The 24168-nt window shown below is 43.5% G+C and overlaps 1 protein-coding gene across 1 annotated transcript in view; it reads left to right on the top strand.

Moving 5' to 3' along the window:
* Positions 1 to 24168, top strand: part of reck (reversion-inducing-cysteine-rich protein with kazal motifs) — a 98605-nt gene that overhangs the window by 26733 nt on the left and 47704 nt on the right. The window contains exons 2-10 of the mRNA XM_026180915.1: positions 470 to 528; positions 1940 to 2014; positions 5765 to 5801; positions 7430 to 7515; positions 7591 to 7638; positions 8144 to 8177; positions 10348 to 10545; positions 11840 to 12098; positions 12199 to 12372. Of these exons, the coding sequence (XP_026036700.1) occupies positions 470 to 528; positions 1940 to 2014; positions 5765 to 5801; positions 7430 to 7515; positions 7591 to 7638; positions 8144 to 8177; positions 10348 to 10545; positions 11840 to 12098; positions 12199 to 12372 (970 nt within the window). The remainder of the gene's footprint in view (positions 1 to 469; positions 529 to 1939; positions 2015 to 5764; positions 5802 to 7429; positions 7516 to 7590; positions 7639 to 8143; positions 8178 to 10347; positions 10546 to 11839; positions 12099 to 12198; positions 12373 to 24168) is intronic.

The following is a 24168-nucleotide window of genomic DNA, read 5'->3' on the forward strand; positions in this document are numbered from 1 at the left end:
TTTGCTTTTGCGTTTGGTTGTTTTAACAGTCCACGTGCTTCTTTAACTTGCTTGGTACCATCGTAGCATTAAGCAAACTGTACTGACAAAGACCTCACTGGGGCTAGGTGCTGTTGGCATCCCAGTTCAAGCTATCAGGCAGGTAACTCTCACAAGTGCTGTCAGTTTATCTTCTTAGGTTGGTGGTTTGTGTAATCATCTGTTCTCCCTGTTATTAAGCTGCTCAGTGTCATTCGAGGGCTTTAATATATCACACTCTCATAAATCCTGACATCCAGTAACTATGCTGACTAACTTGGCTCAACTGGCATTACCCCAGTACAGTTGGAAAAATAATGCCATCAAATCCCTGGATTTGCCTCCAGCCACAGCAGTGTGATTTGACATCATGTGAGAGCCGTAGCTCTGGGTGAACCAAACACTGATGGCGATGCTCTAACTGACTCTAACTTGATGCTTCTGTCTGCAGATCCCTCCTGTTGCCACCATGCTGCCGAATTCTCACCTTGCAGAGAAGCTTGTGGCCAGGTATGAACATACACATTCACAAACACATAGATGCTTGTTTCATGGCTGTGTCCATTTATGTATTTGCCCTCAGAGAGCCTCCAATGAGAGGTTTTCAACCAAGTAAATGTGCTACCTGCAGTCCTCCAAAACCCCAACAGCATGTAGCTCAGCTGGGCGTAGGTCAAATGCTGATTGGCTTACGAATGACCCAGACCAGGTAAAGGATTATCATGCCCCTCCCAGACAGCACCAGTTGGACCACACACTTTGGACACTGCCTCCATTTGGCAAGAGATGCTCTCTGCAGTTAGACGGGCTTTCATTTGCTCCCTAAGGTCATCTAACGCACTACCAGTGGAACACCATGTTGATCCCACAACAAGCCTTACTCACATCAAATCAGATTGTCTTTGAAGCTATCAACTTCAGTCTCAACTTTTTTTAACTGACAGAAGGTGACGCTCGCTCTCCATCCTCATGTCAGTGAAAGAGGACTAAAGGAAATGTGAGAGAGGCTTTTGCATCAGAGCAAAAAGCAGCTGAGTGTTACAGTTTTATTGCTGCACTTTAAGGAGGTGCTTGGGAAATTGTGGGTGAGGGGTGAGAAGGGGTGATGGTTTCAAGAGAGATGCCGAGTAGACCTTACTGTGATCTTATTGACCAGCAAGTGGAAGTTGAAAACCAGTAAAGAAAAAGCTCAGAAAATGCTGAAAATCAAGTGTTGTAAGATGCACAAAAAGGGGAAGTAGTCTTTGGAAGGGTTAGTATTAGTTTTTGTTTTTAAGTAAAACTTTTTTACATTCAAAGATTTCAGAAAATATAAATTTAACTATTGACTTTCAGTCACAGTATCTCCAAAAAACCAAGCACTGCTCTGACAGAGACGCTCTGCTGACATCACCTAGTGGTGAGCCTCGTCCCACCCAGACTGGTTTGAGGCAGAACAAACCATGTACCAGCTTTGATTCAATTTTATTTATACAGCACCAAAACACAACAACAGTCTCCTCAATGTGCTTTGTATTGTAAGGTCGACCCTACAATAATACATACAGAGCAAAACCCAACAATCATATGACCCCCTATGAGCAGCACTTTGGCGACAGTGGGAAGGAAAAACTCCCTTTTAACAGGAAGAAACCTCCGGCAGAACCAGGCTCAGGAGGGGCGGGGCCATCTGCTGTGATTGGTTGGGGTGAGAGAAGGAAGACAGGATAAAGACATGCTGTGGAAGAGAGACAGAGGTTAATAACAGATATGATTCAATGCAGAGAGGTCTGTTAACACCCAGTGCATCATGGGAATCCCCAGCAGCCTACACCTATTGCAGCATAACTAAGGGAGGATTCAGGGTCACCTGGTCCAGCTGATCCAGATTTACGGTGTAGATTGTGTTATATAAAGTCATGATTTTTGCTTTTTCCTGCAGCTCACCACTATAAAGAGTGAGTCACGTCTGAAGCATCTCCTGCAGAGGTTACCTGGTTACTGTCCAGAGTCTATGGTGAGTCCATTTCACATACAGCAGCTACACGTACACTAACCAACAAGATGGCTTCTATTGGAAGCCTTGTCTCATGATTGTATTGTGTTGTGTCATAAGGTTTGAATATATAACACTTAGAAAATGTTGTGAATAAAAATGTTTATTAGCCTCACAGAGTAACTCGTATATATTTTGGCTCTAATATGCACAATTTCTGCAGAAGACTCATATCAGCATCTCTACAATATAACTGACACGTGGACATGAGTTTGTGTGGATGCATGTTGGAGTGTGAGGGCAGGGTTCGCTCAGGTACAGTTGGCCCTGAAGTTAATGAGAAGCCAGTACAACAGAATTTACAGGATGCAGGAGCGTACTTAGAAGATCTAGGGCCAGAGCTACTGCACATGAGCCCAGTCCCCAAATAGTACTGATCGGTGTGGTTCGTTTTTTGGATCATTTACAACAGGGCTGCCCAGTCCCAGTCCTCAAGAGCTACTATCCTGCAGCTTTTAGATGCATCCCTACTCCAACACAGCTGAATCAAATGGTTTGATTACCTCTTCAGCATGCCATCGTGTTTGGCAAAGGCCTGATAACAAGCCATTCATTTGATTCGGGTGTGTGGGAACAAGGATGCATCTAAAAGCTGCAGGACGGTAGCTCTCGAGGACCGGGATTGGGCACCCCTGATTTACAACATTTGCATTGTTTTCAGTTCATTTTTCTACCAACAGCTGTGCAATTTAGCTCAAACAAATAGATGATGTTCAGCTGCAACACAAGGAGCTGTTGTTAATTACAGTAAGAAAAACAAACAACTAGTACACATGTACGTTAAATTTAGGCCTACGCAGGTCATTATAATGCAAACAGGCTCCAGTAACAACAGGCTCTGATGTAGACTGTCCCCATGTGCCCATGTTCTCTAGCATTCTTGTATTTCGACAACTTGCGAAGGAATAAAACTTTGAGGACTAAAACAAACCATGAACTACTCACTGGCAAAGGTTTATTTTTATGCTCTGCAACCGACGCTGTTGCTACAAAAGTTTCTTCTGCTGGATCTGTTTGCTAAAAACAAAATGGATTTGCAGACTTTGTGAGGGGGTCCGTACTCCTGAGCTGTAAACAGCTGGGAGGGCTGGTGGGCGGGGCAGCGTGGACAGCCAGGTTAATGCGACTCAAGAACAAGATGATGAAGGACTTTGAAACTCATACCATAGATGCATCTGTGAAAAATAGTAGTATTTCAGTATCGTCACCATATGTGTGGTGATTTCACTGACATGTTGTGACACTGGGAGGCAGGTTCAGTTTGATGGTGTTTCACATGTAATTTGACTTTCCTCGTCTTGGTCTCCCTGAGAGGTTTCAGCTAACGCCCAACGCTGTCCTCATCATCTCATACACATGTTAACCTACCCTTATCCTTGTGTTGCTGTGTGAATCCTCTGGATCGTTACTCATTAAAATAACTCTGTTAGGTGATTGCTGGGCTCAAACAAACAGCTTGACCAGCTGGCATTCTCGCCGTCCCTCTGACCACTGAGTCTAGAGCTGCCCTCTGCCCCGTCAGTTAATAAACTGTGGAAATCTCTGAGTGCAGAATAGATTATGGAGATTATGATCTTTGATGTTGTTCTAGTAACCTTACTGTCCTTAGCTTTGCTTCTTTTTTCTTTTGCACAACTAAATTAGATTATTCACCGTCTCATGTATGCTTTCACACCATCCCAAAGGATACCAGGGGACAGGTGATGTGTGGTAGAGTTCCTGTCATTCTGCACTGATGCCTTTGATAATGCCAGAGCTGCAGGAGCTACTGCTGGTATCTGTGTACGTCAGACTGATTGGTGAAGAAACAGATCAGAGTACGATCAAAAAAAGTGTCCTTGGGGACGTTTGTCTGTATATTGCCCATGTGTCTGTCAGACCAGGCTCCTCTAGGTGCTTATCTGAGACATTTCTAAGGTGGGTTGTCTGTGTGTGTGTGTGTGCATCCAGGTGAGATCCACTCCAGTGTGAGTCATGTGACAAAACGATGACTGCGTATGTCCAGAAGAGAAACATGGATACTTTCAGTGGACCTGTTTTCATATTCAGTCTCCTTTCTAAGTCTTTGTGACTGTTGGCTGTTGTATAATGAACTTCCCTGTGTGCTTTCCAAAGACCTGAAACTCTCTCTGGGTCTGTGGTTGATTAACAAGCTGTGATGGATAATTGCTGCTGTTCCTCTCTGTGAAACAGAGCTTCAGTGTAAAAACAGATCACAGGAGGAGGCAGCGTTCCCTTGTAGTGACAAAAATGTATTCGCTGTACAATTTAAAATAAAATGAAAAAATAAAAAAAGACTGCTGCTGTTCATGGAAACGTTATCAAAAAGGAGAAAAGTGGACACAGAGTGTCGAGTAGTTCAAGAAGAGCAGAGCAGCTCCTGTTTATCCACCTGTGTGTTTGGTGTGTTCACGTTTCAGTGCTCAAGGAATAAAATATTCATCAGCACTGTGAGACGATCCTGGTGAACAGTACAAGAACGGGTAAGCACAGCTGACTACAGAGAAGATAAATGAGGGGCTGGTAGGTTTGAGGAAACAACAGTCTCTTTTTACTCAGCAGTGAAAGCTGGTTACCTTATGGAAGTGAAAGAACCTGAGTTTTCAAAGCCAAACTTTGAGCCCGGTGAGTTTGAAGAAGTGCTTTCTGAAAGCTGTGAAGAGAACACAGCTGACATGTCAACAAGTGTACGTCTTACTGTCCTGTACCAGCTCGACAACATGTGTCTGCGTCCCTCAGCTGTAGGACGCAGAGGACGCAGAGGGCTCTGGTTCCAGTGGGAGTTTCCTCACATTCATATTTTCAACACTCGTCTGTTTCAGTTTGAAATGAAGAATGTAGAGTCTGTTCTTTGTAAAACTGAACTGGCTCAGTTTATTCAGTTATTTTGTAAAGTCATGGGATTTCTGCATAACTAATATAGTGCAGCAGATAACTGCTGTGTGAGCACCGGCTCACTGAAACTGTTGATCCAACAACCAGCGAAGGAGCCGTGCACAGTGTGCTGCATCACGGGTCACACCTGGGCTTGCTGCACATCTGGAGTCGAGTAGACATGTGGTCAGCAGAGCAGCCAATCAGAGCTGCTGATCTGTACGTTTGCTTTACAGCTGTCTCTGAAAATAAATCATTGGTTAATTGTGTCTTTGAAACATTAACACAATCACAAAACTTTATTAATCCCTGAGGAAATGATGTGGGCTACAGCAACAGACTCAGCTAGTTAAATAATCCAAGCTGTTACAGAGTTCACACATTTAACAAATAGCACTAATATATACAAATCACTCTATTATAAATATGAAGAATATTATAGAGTGGCCACATAATAACTCGTTCAGTTTTTTGTTAAAGCAACATTTTCTTACATCCAACCAGCTTCCTTCTCTCTTCAGCCAAAGTGTAACGCCCTCTTCTATGGTTGGTGGAACAAGCCAGAAACATTATTCTTATCACCTGCTAATTTCACCCATTTACTTTCATAAAAGACCTGCAGACTAATATATTCACATGGAATTATAAAGTTACCAAAGTTCGTGCTTCTTCTCCCAGACATTGAAGTGGAATTGCAAAATTGCTTTTTTAACAAACCCACGGTGTGTGAGAAAAACAGAGCTACATATCTGATAATTATGCTACCTGAATTATAAAAGCTGTTATTAAGGTTTTTTGTTAATAACCTCTGACATGAACCATTTTTATGTCTTACAGAATGAACTTTGGATGTGCATCAATTCTACACTTCCAGGTAAGCAGGTGAAACCACGACATCCTGATGCTGATCTGCTGTTGTATTTAACCACCAACCAAAATAAAATCTGTCTGCAAACTGTTGCACCGGCATCTGTTGGTGCAGCACATGTCACACTCAAGCGCAGATCAGAGTCCAATACAAGGAATGACATTTATTTACACAATCACCAAGTGCAGATACAGTGGGGCAATTGCAGGGTCCAAGGGAAAAATCCGGGAAGGGAATCTCATTCACACTTGCTCTCCGTAGATGACGGGTCCAGGAAAACTATACACGGGGAAACGCCGGTTACTCAGAGGCAAAAACACACAGGAGATTCACAGAGCTAGAGATTCACTAACGTGTCTCGCACAATCATCCAGCAATGAGACCGTCTGTGTCCCGGCCTTAAATGTCCAACACATAATTGCAGCCTGATAAAGAGAAGGTATGTGAGCCAAGGGCGGGAGCCCGCAATGAGCTCCGCCCTGGCGGGGAGGTGAGAGGAGAAAGTAAACAGAAGCACACGTGGCCGGGCAGACACGGGGACAGCACATGTAAATGTACAGTACTGTTTATAGAGGAACATTGATGAGAGATGATAGCAGTGTCAGGTTGTGTACGTCATGTTCTTAACAGCATGGCTTTGTAGCAGTCGGCAGCTTAGCACCAACTGAAAACATTTGGTTGTTGTGGAATCACAGGTGTCTAAAATGTCCCTCTGGGTGTTTTCTGATGTGACACTGTTGAGGGCGGTGTCTACTTCGGGCTATGCAGCACAGTGGCGAGACCGCTGCTGCCTCACAGCGAGAGCGTGTTGGGTTCGAATCAGGCCGGGGTCTTTCTGTGTGGAGTTTGCATGCTCTCCCTGTGTTTGTGTGGGTTGTCTCTGGGTGACTTCCTCCCACAGTCCAAAGACATGCAGTTAGTGGGGTTAGAGTCACTGGTGGTTCTACATGCCCATAGGTGTGAATGTGAGTGTGAATGGTTGTCTGTCTCTGGGTGCTAGCCCTGCGTCAGGCTGGAGACGTGTCCTCCACCCTGCCTCTCGCTCTATGTTAGCTGGGACAGGCTTCAGCTCACCGATGACCCTGACAAACATCAGCAGAAGAGGATGGATGGATGAAGGAATCAAAAAAACCTTCCTCCAGTCCTCTCAGAGTGAGACATCGTCCATCATTGATGTTCACTGATTTCCAGCAACATTCATGGATTTACTCTTAAGCTGGTCCTGCAGGTGTGTCTGTACACGTGCACGATGGTGGCTGGACAGATGGGGGAGAGGACTTTCCACCCACCCCGGACACGTGGAGATAGTGAAGTTCACTCTGCAAAGATCAGAATATACAGCATGAGAAGCACAGACAGTGACTACAGTGAACACCTTTGTTTTCAGACATGTGACAGCAGAGCTTACTGCAGGCAGTGAACTCGCTCGCTCTGCTTCACCATAAAACCACCTCCATGGTGTTATCGCTGCTCTCGTTTGAATATGAAAATCTCAGAATAAGTAAATGTGAATCTGTTTTCATAATTCACAGTAACAGTAAATAAATCAGTGTCACAAAGTGTGATAGTTAATAGCCATAGAAAGAAATCCACGTGGCAAAGAGCTGATTCTCTGGTGTATGATTTGCTTGCAGGAGTATCGAGGAAATCAGAAGGCTGGGTGGGGCTGGGCTGCTGTGAACTGGCCATCACGACCGAGTGTCGCAAGGAATGCAAACAGGTGAGATGCTGTGAGTCCATCCTGGGGTGCGAGCTGCTGTCCCCAACACTGATCTGATTTCTTTTCCCCATGTAGGCATCTTCAAAAAATGATATAACAAAAGTATGCAAGAAAACCACAGAGGTAAGTCCAACAGCTTCAGAGAGGTGAGATTATTTTGAAGTGGCACACTGTCAGACAGATGAAGTTCTTAGCTCTGTGTTTCTGTGTCGCTCACAGATGGATCGTTGCTGTTATGCTTACATCGCTTATTGAAGCTAGCTGTCAGACTGTAAATGTCCTCGTGCTTGTTTCTGTCTCTTCCTCCTTCGACTGCTCCCTTTACAGATTTACAAGAGTATCAATGTGTCGATGAAAATGTGCTTACATGGAAGTTACTAATGTTTCCACACTGTTGTTGTTATTATTATTCCTTCAAGTGTTTTCTTGGTCAGAATCACAGTTTACTCACGTCTGTTCCAATGTTTGAATGAAATGTGATCAATCACTAAAGCACAAATATAGGTTTTTTTAGTCAAGGGTCAAAGGTCATTCAGTGGTTCAGAGACTTGAATCCAGTAACATGTTTCTGCTGCAGTAGTGTGGTCTGTGTGAGCAGAGTCACCACAGCTTCTTGTTCTCATTCTAGAACTCGCTCTACAGCTGCATCACCAAAAATGAAAGTAAGTCATTCACTCACTTCCTGCCACATTTAGTGTTTTTGTCTCCATCCTTGGTTTGTCATACGTACTATAAATGAACAAATAGCAGAGCATTGTAATTTGCCTACCTCATAACTTCTTGTTTAGAGGATATATCATTATTATTATTATTATTATTATTATTATTGTTGTTGTTGTTGTTGTTGCTGCTGCTGCTGCTGTTGTTGTTGTTGTTGTTGCTGCTGCTGTTGTTGTTGTTGTTGCTGCTGTTGTTGTTATATCTGTTTGTTGTGATTCTTTACAGAATAGTTTGAGTGGTATTCGTTTTTTGCTGTACAGTGCCAGTTTTATTCTTAGTTTTATTTGTCACACTTGCATTTTTCACAGGGTTAAACAAATGTTAATATTAGACAAAGATAATCCAAGTTAATGCAAAACACTCATTAAACAATGGTCTATTGTGAAAACAAACCTTCCTTTCACCGTTAAAGAGTGGCTGCTCCTTGAACCTAATGAGGAGAAATGCAATCGAGCGTTTGTAATAACCAGCAGTGAGTCGTTCATGTTGCTCTGAAGGCTGCTTTTCTTTGCGGAATTGTTTTCATTCAGTCACAGTGGAGGATTTCCAAGAGCATGCCACAGTGTGTCGATACACAGCAAAAACTCCAGTGTTAAATTAATACTAGAGAGTGTCTGTATGTGTCCAATCCTCTGAGTGTTAAATATAAGTGCTGATTTTCTAACACTGGAAAATAACTCAAAATGTTAGAAATATTCCAGTGTTAGAAAATCAGCACTGCTCAGTGTTAGCCATTGTTAATCTTCAAAACTGACTAGGTTACTTTTAAACATATAACACTGTTATATTTAACACTCAGAGGAGTGGACACATACAGACACTCTCTAGTATTAATTTAACACTGGAGATTTTGCTGTGTAGGGTTTGAGTCCAGTCTGTCACTAAGCCTCTTCAAAACCTGTTTGTTTGTTTGTTTGTTTGTTTGTTTGTTTGTTTGTTTGGTTGCTTGGTTGGCTGGTTGGTTGGTTGCTTGGTTGCTTGCTTGCTTGGTTGCTTGGTTGGTTGGCTGGTTGGTTGCTTGGTTGGTTGGTTGGTTGGTTGCTTGGTTGGCTGGTTGGTTGCTTGGTTGGTTGGCTGGTTGGTTGGTTGCTTGGTTGCTTGCTTGCTTGCTTGCTTGGTTGCTTGGTTGGTTGGCTGGTTGGTTGCTTGGTTGGCTGGTTGGTTGGTTGCTTGGTTGGTTGGTTGGTTGGTTGCTTGGTTGGTTGGCTGGTTGGTTGCTTGGTTGGTTGGCTGGTTGGTTGGCTGGTTGGTTGGTTGCTTGCTTGCTTGGTTGCTTGGTTGGTTGGCTGGTTGGTTGCTTGGTTGGCTGGTTGGTTGGTTGGTTGGTTGGCTGGTTGGTTGCTTGGTTGGTTGGTTGCTTGGTTGGCTGGTTGGTTGCTTGGTTGGTTGGCTGGTTGGTTGGTTGGTTGGTTGCTTGGTTGGTTGCTTGCTTGGTTGCTTGGTTGGTGGACCATGCTGCATAACCTGAGGGTGCTTGAGCTTCAGGTGTGGGTTCAGGGTATATGGTTCCATCAAAGCAGAGCCCCAGACCATTACACTCCCACCATGTTTGTCTGTTGGTGCTTTGCGTTTATGAAATGCTGTGTTAGTTTCATGCCGATGGATCGGGACTTTACAACACACAGAAGATTTTATCAAAGGTTTTGGGGCTCGTCACAATGTTTTTTGTCAAATGTGAGATGAGCCTGTGTGGACTTTTTGGTAAGCAGGGGCTTTTTCCTTGGAACTCCTTGATGCCAGTTTTGCCCCGCGCCTTCCTTAATGCTGAATAATGAACTCTGACCTGAGGCGAGTAAGATCTGCATTTCTTGTTTCACTCTGTGCTTCTGTGCTCTTGGATGAATTGTCCTGGATGGAGTCCTCACTGTTCCAGTTTATCTGTGAATCTGAGACAGTGTGACAAATAACAAAGAAAGCACCATCACAATGATAAACTCTTCATTTCTTTGCAAGTCATGGTATTGTTTCCCTGACTGTAACCAACTGGGATTTTGGCAGAGCTTGAAAACCTCAGGCCCACTTGGCACAGTCACTGCATACTTTGATACTCCTAACCTCAGCCAGCTGTTCTTACTGTTTAACCTGTGTGTGCATGTGTGTGTGTCCCTGCAGTGGGCTCTACATGCTGCAGCTATGCAGGTCGTCACACCACCTGCAGAGAGTACTGCCAGGCCATCTTCAGGACTGACTCGACCCCCACCGTGTCCCAGATCAGCGCTGTCAAAGACTACTGTCAGACTCACAGTGCTCAGCTGATTCACTGTGTCAACAACTTCACAAAGTCCTACCCCATACACAGCCCTGTGGACAGTAAGTCCATCTGCTTCACACACAACAAAAGGAAGTGCAGCTCAGTGTTTGCTATGAAGAGAGTAAAGTGCTGGATTAGAAACAAACTCCATGAGACTCTGCAGATGTCATATGGTGCATATAAAACGATCACTAAGACAGGAAGTTGAGTACAGCTCATCCATGTTTACCACTGACTGAGCTACCATTCACTCCAGAGGTAATACAGAAACATTTGTTTTTAATAATTTCCAAGTGTAAAAGCAGTTATGAATTCATGCTGAAGAGTCGGCAAGTTGGCAAAAATGATCTTTATCCATAACTTTAAAAACTCAGATGAAAGGTTTTTTTTCCCCTCCTGTCCTGTTTGGCTCTTTGCCATCAGAATTATTGTCTAAAGGCAAAGATGCCCAACGGATTTACCTTACCAAATGGACCATCCCGGCCTTGCCGTATTGGTCTATTTGATTCCCCTTTTATTGTTTACTTTATTTTATTTTCACTTTCTACGCACGGGACAGACATGACTGGGGGAAAGAAAGAGGGAAAGAAAAACAGAGGGATGGGGATAAAGGGCAAAAAACAAACAAAACAAACCGACAAAAAATACATCTATGAATCACCTGGATCACCTGTTGAGAAAGAAAAAAGAGAAAACAAGCAAAAAAAGACAGCAATATAATAAACGACATCATCGCGATGATCTATGTGAAGATAACAGTAAATACTAAATATTGAATATTATTGTGCAGCACGTAAGATCGACAGTGCACAGTGTGCTTTGCATATGCAATTACTCAGCACTCACCCAACGTGGAGACAGTTAAATAGACACTGTACACACCATCACACTCCCCAAGCGTACTCTATATCCCAGGTCTACGCACCCTTGCTTGAAGGTTTGTTGAATAAACCTTTTGTTGCACCACGTGACCGTCCTGAACACCGAGCACATGGATGTGTTTACCCCACGGAGCCCTGCTGTGCAGCTCAGTGCTGCAGCCAGGCCTGGTGCAGACGGGATCCCCACGACTGGTTCTTGTCTTTGGTTCTGTTGTTCTGTCACTAGTTAGTTAACATGAGTGTATTAACCAACCCACTGTGGGACGTCTGCACTAAACATCTTCCATAAAGCCAGCCTCACACACAGAGTGACATCCTGCACATTTGACTATATATGTTTAGTGTTTCACTTCGTTAAACAGACATACAAATATCTGTGGAAACTCTGTGTGTGCAGTTTCGTGACTGATGTAGTGAGCGTGGGAATTTCAGTGGGCGATGTATAAACTCAGTAACGTTGTCTCACATGCAGGTCTGTACTGCTGCGACAGGGCAGCTACCCACTGCCAGATGGCTTGCCGACAAATCCTTCGCACTATGAGCACAGAGCATGAGATTATGGAGGGTTTGATCAAAGAGTGCGGCTCCCAGCCGCTCCCTCAGGAGCCTATGTGGCAGTGCTTTCTGAGCAGTGTCCAGACTCCTTCCATAACTGAAGAGGATAACCTTCCTGCCAAGATGGACTGTGCCAAGCTGCACTGCTGCTCCAAAGCCAACACCTCACTCTGCAGGTATGCCACTTTTAGTTCTTGACATCAGTGAAAGACGGTGTTTGGGTGTCATTTACAGCGAGCAGAGGTGAACTACAGGTTGATTATAAATGTGTTCCAGGGACATGTGTCTGGAGATCAGCTCCAACTGGGGCAGCCAGACATGGCAAGACTTTGACCAGCTCTGTGAGTACAACCCAGTGGAAACAGAGCTCATCAACTGCCTGGCTGACGTCAGAGAGCCCTGCCAGCTGGGCTGCAAGGACCTCACTTACTGCACCAACTTCAATAACAGGTCAGTCTTCTACTGCTCACCCACTTTAAAATGGCTGTGTTATGGTCACTGCACGTCAGTGACACGTTATCTACATATGTAGGAAGTTCCTCACAGGAGCCTGAATTTGTACTGTGCCAACACAAGCTATGATTTTGTGCCATAGACAAAATCAAAGTGAGGAAATAAAATCTTATTTGGCATGATGTTCTTAGGCGCAGGTGAATAATTCGTACTCTTCGCCTTAGTATCGTTATTAAACTTTTAATGCATATCTGATTTTGTACTGTTCCCACTGACCACTTCTCATAATCACCTGTGTCTGTTCAGGTGTGACATTGTAGATAAACGTGTGGATCCCCAGATCTGAAGCTTGCACACCATCAACATTAACCTCCTAAGATCCGAACGCTTTCATTTCATGCATTTTTATTTTCTCTTTGCTATTTGGGCTGATTGGGACATGATGAATGAGGGTGACCGTGGCTCAGGGGGTTGGGAAGCGTATCTGTAACCAGTAGGTCGCCGGTTCGATCCCCGGGCTCTCTGTCCTGGTCATTGTGTTCTTGGGCAAGACACTTTACCTTGCCACCTACTGGTGTTGGCCAGAGGGGCCGATGGTGCGATATGGCAGCCTGGCTTCTGTCAGTCTACCCCAGGGCAGCTGTGGCTACAACCGTAGCTGCCTCCACCAGTGTGTGAATGTGAGAGTGAATGAATAGTGGCATTGTAAAGTGCTTTGGGTGCCTTGAAAAGCGCTATATCAATCCACTCCATTATTAAAAACAAAGAATTATCTTTTTACCTGATTTTGCTCTACAAGGGCCTGACATCCACATATGAGGACATTCGTTTTAAATTTTGATAGAGAAGTAGCAGAATAACGTCCTCGTAAGTTGATATCAGGCCCTTGTAGAGCAAAATGTAGTATTTTGGTCTAGACAACCCAAAATGTGATGTCCACATTTGTGGACGCCAGGTCCTAGGAGGTGAAAACTAGAAACTTGTTTCATGCATTGTAATGCCATTTTCTGACTTTGATCTGTTGTTCCTTTTTTTAGTCACTATGTTTTGAAGTGTGATTAACAAGTAAGTCAAAAGTTCTGTGACTCCACCTGAAATACCAGAAATAGGTTTTCACTATGGACTAAATAAACATCAACACACTGACTTAAAGGGAGTCATCTAGAAAGAGCTGATCATGAACAGAGACAAACTGTTCATTGATTTAAAAGTACACTTCTGCAGCTTGTTGATCACAGCTTGTGTGATCTGGATGTCCTCATAGGGTACAGTGTAGTGTAAAGGTGTATCTGTGGGATGGGACACAGTATTACAGGAAATACTGGTACATGGCAGGTTTATTCATATAGCACAATTCAACAACAAGGTGATTCAAAGTGCTTCACAGAGACATTAAAAAACAAAAACAATAAAAAGCATGAGAACAGGTGAGTCTTCAACCTGGATTTAAATAGTTGTGTTTGCTCGTTTTCCTTTTGTTTTGCTTTGTTCATTTGTCTCTTTTAATTCTATTTTGTTGTACTTTTTCAACATGTTCAAAATAAAGATAAAAAAAATAGAATAAATATTAAACAAGGACAAAAGCGATGATAATCATACCTTAGTTTTATATTTGGTTACAACCTGATTTTTTTATTCAATCAGGAATAACATAATAATCTCAAAGCAGCTATAAATCTGTGCCTGAGCTGAAGTAGGCACTTTGCCCTTCTCCAGCTGAGGACCATGGCCTCAGACTCTTGTCTTCACACTAGGGTGGGGTCTGCTGCAGTGTGGGTTGGAGGCCCCCACCCGATGAAGCCAACAGAACCACATCATCTGCAGATAAGAGGAGATTCTGTGCAGTTAACTTTCTTTTTCTGAATGAAGTTGATATGCTACAGCAGCGGTCCTCAACCCCCGGGCCTCGGACCGGTACCGGTCCGTGAGTCGTTTGGTACCGGGCCGCGAGAGTTGAGGCTCAGGTGTGAAATGTTTGGTTTTCAGGGTTTTATCGGTTTTCAGCGTTATTTTGTTATCGTTTTGATCGTTAACTCGGTTTTCCTGGGTCTTTTCCCGTGTGTTATGAATAAATCTTCGGTTTTATTTTGTTGTATTTATCCGCGACACCTTAAAGGCCGGTCCGTGAAAATATTGTCGGGCATAAACCGGTCCGTGGAGCAAAAAAGGTTGGGGACCGCTGTGCTACAGTGTATTTTATTCCAACTGCTATTGAAGTGAACAGTGTGGCTCTGTGGAGGACTCTGGTTCCTGTGTGGATGCGAAGCTCAAATTGGGCCACCGCTTAACAGCCAGCCATCAGCCCTTCCCAGTCCCTCCAGTTATTACATCACCTGCCATTGTTTGCAAAATCTGTGTGTGTGTGTGAACAAGAGTTTATTTGTTCTGAGGTCATTAGGCCAAACTGTGGACGCAGCTTTAGAAATACTGAGAGGACGTATAACATCAAATGTACACATTCAAAGAGAGAAACAGTTACTGTCCAGTAAACCTAAAGGACACTTCATCATCATCATCATCATTTCAGGACAGCCACATAAATCACACTTTAGGCAAGGCAAGTTTATTTGTATAGCACAATTCAACAACAAGGTGATTCAAAGTGCTTTACAGAGACATTAGAAACAAAAACAAATAAAAAGCAGGATTTAAAATTGATTAAAACAAGCAAACAAAAACTAATTAACAAACAAACAAAACAGTATATAAAATCAAAACAGATAAAATCAGAAATAGATAAGATTAGGGATGGGTATCGTTTAGGTTTTATCCGATACCGGTGCCAAATCGGTACTTTTGAAACGGTGCCGGTGCTCAAACGGTGCTCAAACCGGTGCTTAAAGAATGGAGAACACAAAATTGGTCCAAAAACCTCTCATGTTCAGCTGGTTTTTTGTAAAAAGATAACAACGTTAGCCTTTTCTGCAGCTATAGGGCATATATGGTATCACTCTTGGCTGGAAGCAGTGCTTAAACAATGGAAAAAACACAAACTTTGTCCAAAAACCTCTCATGTTTAACTGTTTTCCACTTTTTCTTTGGTCATTTTAGCCTTTTTGGCCAGGGTGAAGGGAGCATCTGCCATCAAACAAGAAGACAGCTGCATGTAGCTATGATGATGTTTGCTAGTTCAGCTTACATGCATTAATGTAATAACGTGGTTAGCCTACTCAACGTAAATTACACACGAACAACATTAAGCGACTCACGCAGAGAAGAACGGCTGCTGCTGTTCCACCTCAGACACTTCACACCTCCTCTATTCACCCTGCTCACTCCTCCCCACCCCCAACAACAGCATCCAATACACACTCAACACAAGGCTCCAGCCTGTCTCTCTCAACCACCCAGGTTAGGAGGGAACTGAGGAGGATTAATGGCAAGAAGGCAGCGGGCCCAGATGGCATCAGCTCGAGGGTCGTCAGGTCCTGCGCGGACCAACTGTGTGGGGTGATGGAGCACCTCTTCAACCTGAGCCTGAGGTTGGGAAGAGTCCCACAGCTCTGGAAAACCTCCTGTGTTGTACCAGTGCCAAAGACTTCACGCCCCAAGGACCTCAACAGCTACAGGCCGGTGGCTCTGACATCCCACCTGATGAAGACCCTGGAGCGGCTGTTCCTGGCTCAGCTTCGGCGCCTAATAAGCTCATCACTGGACCCACTTCAGTTTGCCTACCAACCTGGCATTGGAGCGGATGATGCCGTCATTCACCTCCTACATCGTTCCCTCGCTCACCTGGAGACCGCTGGAAGCACTGTGAGAATCATGTTCTTTGATTTCTCCAGTGCCTTCAACACCATTCTTCCCTCGGTTCTAAAGGACAAGCTGGTGAACTCTGGAGTGGACCATCACCTCACTACCTGGATCCTGGACTACCTCACCGACCGACCACAGTATGTGAGGACTCAGGGCTGTGTGTCGGACAGGGTCGTCTGCAGTACGGGGGCCCCACAGGGAACGGTCCTGGCTCCGTTCCTCTTCACCATCTACACTGCAGACTTCTCCCACAATTCCACCCAGTGCTTCCTGCAGAAGTTCTCTGATGACTCTGCAATAGTCGGCCTCATCACTGATGGGGACGACAAGGAGTACAGAGGACTGACTCAAGACTTTGTGGACTGGTGCCAGCTGAACTACCTCCAGATCAACGCCAGTAAAACCAAGGAACTGGTGGTAGACTTCCACAGGCACAAGCATTCTCCACTGCAACCACTGAACATCCAGGGTATGGACATTGAGGCTGTGGACAGCTACAGGTACCTTGGTGTTCATCTGAACAATAGACTGGACTGGACTCATAACTCAGACGCCCTCTACAGGAAAGGGCAGAGCAGGCTGTACCTGCTGCGGAGACTCAGGTCGTTTGGAGTGGAGGGCCCACTCCTGAAGAAATTCTATGACTCTGTTGTGGCTTCTGCTATCTTTTATGGCGTGGTCTGCTGGGGCGGCAGCATCTCTGCTGGGGACAGGAAGAGACTGAACAGGGTGATCCGAAGGGCCAGCTCTGTTCTAGGATGCCCTCTGGACCCAGTGGAGGTGGTGAGTGACAGGAGAACGGCGGATAAGCTGTCATCCCTGATGGACAACATCTCCCACCCCATGCAGCAGACTGTGACAGCACTGAGCAGCTCCTTCAGTGGGAGACTGCGGCACCCACGGTGTGGGACGGAGAGATTTCGCAGGTCTTTCCTCCCCACTGCTGTCAGACTCCACAACAAAGACTTTAACTGAACAAACACACACATCCACACATGTGCAATAACACTAAGTGCAATAATCTTTTCTGGCATCGTTGTTTTTTTACTCAGTTGTATATAGTATTTGTATTTGTATTCTATTTTTATCTTATTGTATATTTATTTTATTTTATTCTACTGTATATAGTATTTTATTTTATTCTATTCTGTACAGTTGTGTACTGTTTTTATTCTTATTGTATTCTAATTTTTGCCTCATAACTTTTGCACTGTCCACTTCCTGCTGTGACAAAACAAATTTCCCACGTGTGGGACTAATAAAGGTTATCTTATCTTATCTTATCTTAATAACGTGGTTAGCCTACTCACTGTAAATTACACACGAACAACATTAAGCTACTCACGCAGAGAAGAACGGCTGCTGCTGCATCATCATCCTCATCATTTCTGATACACAGGCAGGGCTAGGGGCCAGGACTCTCCTCTTCGGGGTTTTTGGGGGATATTGCTAACTCCGGGTCAGATAACAGGCAACCCACGCACAGTAGATGCGCACGGTGTGAGGTCTCGCAGCAAGCTATCAAATACGGCGCATTTCTGGGCTTTTTAAAAAAAAACGCTATGCGTCGCCAGGTGTTTCATCGGATTTGAGGTGTTACCTCCTTTGACAGTATCACAGTATCAGCTTAAAGCACTTGTTGCAGGCTGCTGAGTTTGCATATTTTGCTGTGAAGTACAGCCAGACTTTTCGCCTTGGGCATTTTAATCTGTAGCTCTGCTCTAAAAGAACGTACGTACCTGGCCCCGCCTACTATCCTCGGAAACGTAAAATTATTGGCTAGAAGTGTATCACAGCTCAGGAAAAAAAAGCACCGAAATAAAGCACCGAAATGTGCGCTGCTTTTCGGTCTGGTTACTACCGTTTATGTCAGAACCGGTGCCATCATGGCACCGGACACCGGTACCCATCCCTAGATAAGATCAGTAGTTAGTGTAAGTTTTGAAATTTAAGCTTAAAAGTGTGGATTTGGTGCTTTATTCAAATGCAGCTGAGAACAGGTGAGTCTTCAACCTGGATTTAAATAAACTGAGTGTTAATAATAATAATAATTTCAGCTGATCTGAGGCTTTCTGGGAGTTTGTTCCAGATATAAGGAGCATAAAAGCTGAATGCAGCTTCTCCGTGTCTGGTTCTGACTCTGGGAACTGATAAAAGACCGGATCCAGATGACCTGAGGGATCTGGATGGTTCATACTGGGTCAGGAGGTCATTGATGTATTTTGGTCCTAAACCATTCAGAGCTTTATAGGCCAGCATCAGGACTTTAAAGTCTATCCTCTGACGGACAGGCAGCCAGTGTAAGGACCTCAGAGCTGGACTGATGTGGTCCACTTTTTTGGTCTTAGTGAGGACTCGAGCAGCAGAGTTCTGAATGAGCTGTAGTTGTCTGACTGATTTTTTTAGGTAGACCTGTAAAGATGCTGTTACAGTAATCAAGCCTACTAAAGATGAATGCATGGACTAGTTTTTCCAGGTCCTGTTGAGACATCAGATCTTTTATCCTTGATATATTCTTGAGGTGATAGTAAGCTGATTTTGTTATTGTCTTAATGTGTTTTTCTAAGTTTAGGTCTGCATCCATCACTACACCCAAATTTCTCGCCTGGTTTGTGGTTTTTAGATGTATAGATTGAAGTTCTCTGGTGACCTGTAATCGTTTTTCTTTGGCGCCAAAGACTATTACCTCAGTTTTGTTTTTGTTTAGCTGGAGAAAATTGTGACACAACCAGTCATTGATTTCCTCAATGCATTTACCAAGAGCCTGTACAGGGCCTCGGTCTCCTGGTGACATTGTGATATATATTTGTGTGTCATCTGCATAGCTGTGGTAGTTTATTTTGTTGTTCTTTATAATCTGTGCCAGTGGGAGCATGTAGATGTTAAACAGAAGGGGTCCCAAGATGGAACCTTGGGGAACTCCACATGTGATACTTGTCTGCTCAGATGTGAAGTTACCTATTGATACAAAGTATTTCCTGTTTTCTAAGTATGTTTTGAACCAGTTTAGTACAGTTCCTGAAAGACCTGCCCAGTTCTCCAGTCGTTTGAGTAATATGTTGTGGTCAACTGTATCAAATGCTGCACTGAGATCCAGTAAAACTAGGACTGACATTTTTCCACTGTCTGTATTCAGACATATGTCATTAAACACTTTGGTCAGAGCGGTTTCAGTGCTGTGGTTCTGTCTAAAACCTGACTGGAAGGCATCGTAGCAATTATTCTGTTTTAAGAAGTAACTGAGCTGTTGAGAAACTGCTTTTTCAATGATCTTACTTAAAAACGGGAGATTTGAGATCGGCCTGTAGTTGTTCATTTGTGTCTTGTCAAGATTGTCCTTTTTCAGTATAGGTTTGATTACAGCAGTTTTTAGTGATTCTGGAAACACAGCTGACATTAAAGAAAAGTTGACGATCTGTAACAGGTCTGACTCTAAAGTCTTTGAGACCTTTTTGAAAAAACTTGTTGGCAGGACATCTAAACAGCAGGAGGAGGAGTTCAGTTGACCTAAGATGTCCTCCAGGTCTTTGCTGTTAATAGGTTGAAACTGTTTCATGGTGTTTAAACTGTTTTTCGGTGGACACAGTACATATCCTGGATCTGCTGTTGATGTACCAATTGCTTGTCCAATCTTTTGGATATTTTTCTGTGAAGAATTTGGCAAAGTCATTGCAGGCCATGGTTGAATGAAGTTCAGCTGCCACTGACACACAAGGGTTTGTTAGGACTGGTTCTTATATAGAGATTGAAAATGTGACGTCACTCAGGGGTAAAACCGCAAAGGATTCTGGGAACTCGTGGCAAGAGGTACTAGTGCACGCAGGCTTTCAATTGAAATCAGTTACACAGCGATAAAAAGAAACACAAAAAATGTCAAGAAGCTGTTGTATTATTAACTGCAATAGCCGGTCGCATGACAGCCACGGGAAGCCGACGGGTAAAGAGATCGGTTGTTATCAGATTACGTCGTTGAAGAGAAATTGTTCGAGCCGTGTTTCCGAAGTAACAAAGACGCGACTGGATTGCAGCCATTCAAAGACCAAATATAACGTCGCAGAACACTCCAGCTCACAGGTTAGTCTGCTCCAAGCATTTACACAAAGGTCAGTCTGCTGTTGTAGTTAATGCGTCATTTTTCTTAACATAATTGGTGATATAGGTTACAAGCAAGTCTGGTGCTGAACAGAAATTGTCGCGCTATGCTCCTTTGTTTATTGTGCATAAATAGTGAATTGTCCTGACACAATATTGCGTTTCGCTTCTGTTATTATGGTACATTGACAAAAACATATACTTTTATTCACAGGATAAAACAGTTGTTTTGTATCACTAATTGTCCAGTACGATTACAGCATACAATATTATTGTCACTGCTACATTTCTGTGATGCTACCAGAAATTATTTCCACTACTAATTAATTACCGTTGAGCTCAAAGGTCCTATTAATAAACGGTTAACTAATGTGTATTTATGACGAAGATTTGTGAGACTGGTAAACTTATGATATGTACGATGGTCTTTACTTTCTACACGGTGCATTTCAAGGTCCTGCACCCATCCGTCGGTAAACTGTACCTGGGCTTGTTGCAGTGACCTGAAGTTACTAAACTTCATGAGTGTGTGCACTCACTCCAAGAACCGTATAATTATAAATATGAGCGTGGTGAAGTTGGGCAGCACGCTAACATCTTTTGTCCCTCTGTGTGCTCGTGAGGGTCTGACCCTTTCACTCCTTTGATTTTTTCCTCGTATCTTTTCTTTGTCTTTTCATCAAGTCTGTCTTTGTACGGACCGGCATTGTTCTCCTTCGTTTTGTACATAACTTATTGGGGGGCAAAGAAAAAACAAGAAGGTATTGGAACCGGAGAATGAACGTTTTGCGGTGCTGCAAATGCTTGCATTTGATGCAAGTACTTGGATTGTTTTGCCACGAGTTCCCGGCATGCAATGCGCGAAAGTCACGTGGTCTGTCAATCTCTATAGCTCTTGGGTGCTCAGTTAGAGTAGAAACAACTCGCCTCATCCATACATGCACTTTTTTCAAAGTGCCTCAGACAACAACCTGGGGTTAGTATGATGCCCTAGTATACTTGGTGTGCAGACTGAGGCGGTCAGGGATCGAGCAGATGGATAATCAATAAACTGATGTCAAATAATCTGTTTTATCAGTTGTATAAGAGCACCAAACAAACTCCCCTCCAGTTACCAGAAGTAGAATAGAAAGACCTTGGTGCACGATGGAGGCCATGTCCTGGCCACGTGTTCGCTGTTTTGTTAAAAATCAGATAACCACAGAATATTGTCTAACTAAATGAGTTCATTAATTATTAGTTAACTAAGCAACTTATTAACTGCTGCCATAAATGTGACTGGGAGTAAAGGGTCAAGAAAGAAACGTCCTGTCATGGTATCTGGGTCATTTTCACATTCGGGCAGGAACTGAGTGGACCGTGTTGAACTTGAGGCAAAGAGCCACCATCAGTGGTGTAAGCCAGTGAGATTATTCCACAGTAGTGTGGGAGAGCATGTCCTCAGGCAGCGCTTTACCTCTGTTAAACTGCTGAGTGTGGTCCACGTAGAACAGCCTCCTCTGCAGTTTGAGCTTCTGAGTTCTTGTATGAAAGAAAATGTGTATAAATAGACCCTGTGGGTTCTGAAATGGAGACACAAATGTATGAATAGACAGACACACAGTGGTGTGTGAATGGGATGGTGGATGAAGTGAAATGGGGCCACTCTGGGAGAATTCAAGAAACATAGCTTCTGACTTAAAGGTCCCCTTCAATTTAAACTGAATAATTATGTAATTAATAACATGGAAATATAAAAAAGATGTTTTTAGCTTCATTTGTTTCTTAAGTTTGAGTAAGAACAGGCTGTCGCTCAGGTTCATATGTGTGTTTGCAGTATAGTGTGTGTTATTTGTACACAGTGTCTCCTGTTGTGAAGCCCACACACAGAGCGTTTCAAAAACAGGAAGTACATGATGAAAAGTTATTTCCAAGTGATTTTATATGTTTATAAATACTAGATACAAAAAAAGTATTTCATTGGTTTTACTGGTGATCCAAACTTTTGGATGTTTTACTTTATTTTGCATATCCAAGTATGGCTGTCCAGATGTTGTTATTGACAGCCTGACAAATACAAACATAACAGAAATACCTTCCCACGTTGTCATACTGCACTTCCATAGGATAGAGGAGCCAAGCAGCCACAGCTGGATAGTTTGTATTGTAGACTAAATGTAGGAAGACTGAGACGTAGTGGGCTGCACCAGTGCAACACCATTTGTTTCTGCTGCTGGCAGTAATTACTGTTGGTGCATTTTCATTTTTGTGACTAAAAGTCGTGCATGACTGTATTTCTGCAGCTGGGAGAAGATTTAATGAATCACGGTTTAGTAAGGTTGGCAGCAGACTGTCCACTGCAAACTGGGCTGAACTGAGCACAAGTCCTAGCTCCCACGATAGTATTATGGAGGGCCATGACTGCCAAAATAAATCAAGTTCATCATTAAATAATTTGTTGTGTCATGAATTCATTAAAACTTGTAATAATTAATTAAATATATACGTTGCTTTTAAAGTATCAGTTCATTTAATTTAAAACGTACGATGCATTTTTATTCATTTCCAGTCTAACTAAGGTGCGGCTCGGTGGCATCTACAGACACGGCAGCAGCTCTTCCAGGCCGTCCTCGTGTTACCAGCTGCAGACCTGTTCTGCGTGAAACCTGATCTCATGAATAATTACCAGCTTCTCTAACCTCACTGCTAAGAGTTTTTGACAGTATTTTCCGATCAACATATTTTGGGCATATGGGTCTATAATTAGCTGTTACGGTTTTGTTCTTCACTGGTATCAATGACATCATAGATCCTTTAAACTTGTTTTGGTGTGTCGCACGTGTGATCAGTCTGTAAGCACAAACGTTTGGACACACCTTCTCATTTAATGGTTCTTCTTTATTTTCATGACTGTTTACATTGTAGATTCTCACTGAAGGCATCAAAACTATGAATGAACACAAACAAAAAAGTATGAATTAACTCAGAACGTTTGATATTTGAGATTCTTTGTAACATCCAGCCTTTGCTTTGATTCCTGCTTTGCTCACTCTTGGCGTTCTCTCCATGAGCTTCATGAGTCGTCACCTGAAATGGTTTCCAACAGTCTGGAAGGAGTTCCCAGAGATGCTGAGCACTTGTTGGTCCTTTTGCCTTCACTGTGCGCTCCATCTCATCCCAAACCATCTCCACTGGTCAGGTGACTGTGCAGGCCAGACCACCAGCACTCCATCACTCTCCTTGTTGGTCAGATAGCCCTGACACAGCCTGACATGTCAGTTGGCTACCTATTTCATCTGCAGGATAAGGACACCTGTCAATACTCTCTTCCCCCCACCATAACTGTTTTTTTTTGTGGGTGATTGTGAGTGTGCAACACCCCCAAGCTCCATCGTGGACCTGACACAGAGCAGCTAGACATTTTAAGTGGCTGTATCTGAACCTCTTTTTTTATTTAAAAATATAACAGCACTAGAAAAGGCACTATAACACTTTTATAACACTTTGCAGCCTGTCTTTTACTCACAGCAATAAGTATAAATATCAGGAAGGTAGTTCAACCAGTGTAGGCGCAGTGGTAGAGGCTAGGAGGCTTTTTTCTGGTTTATGCTTTTGTTTTATTTTGTTATTCATATTATTGTCTTGTGGATGTTATGCTGGAGCAGGCGGGGTCAACGCCAGACTGATGAAAGATAAGAGAAGAAAGCAGAGAAACAGGAAAAGGAAACGGGAGACAGAAAAAGAGAGGAATGCTGCTTCTGTACACAGCACCAACACACACAGAAAAAACACTATTTTACTCTGTGTGCGTGTGTGTGTGTGTCAGGATGTGACACTGCAATAATGAGACGCAGAGGCTGATAGGGGAAGACCCAGGAGATGCTGGCCGTCCACAGCAGCAGAGCTGTATCAGTACCTGTGGAGATTTCAAACTGCACTCTTTTACGCAGCAACCACAGTGCAGAC

This window comes from Astatotilapia calliptera, chromosome 9, assembly GCF_900246225.1.
Source record: "Astatotilapia calliptera chromosome 9, fAstCal1.2, whole genome shotgun sequence".
Classification (NCBI taxonomy): Eukaryota; Metazoa; Chordata; class Actinopteri; order Cichliformes; family Cichlidae; genus Astatotilapia; species Astatotilapia calliptera.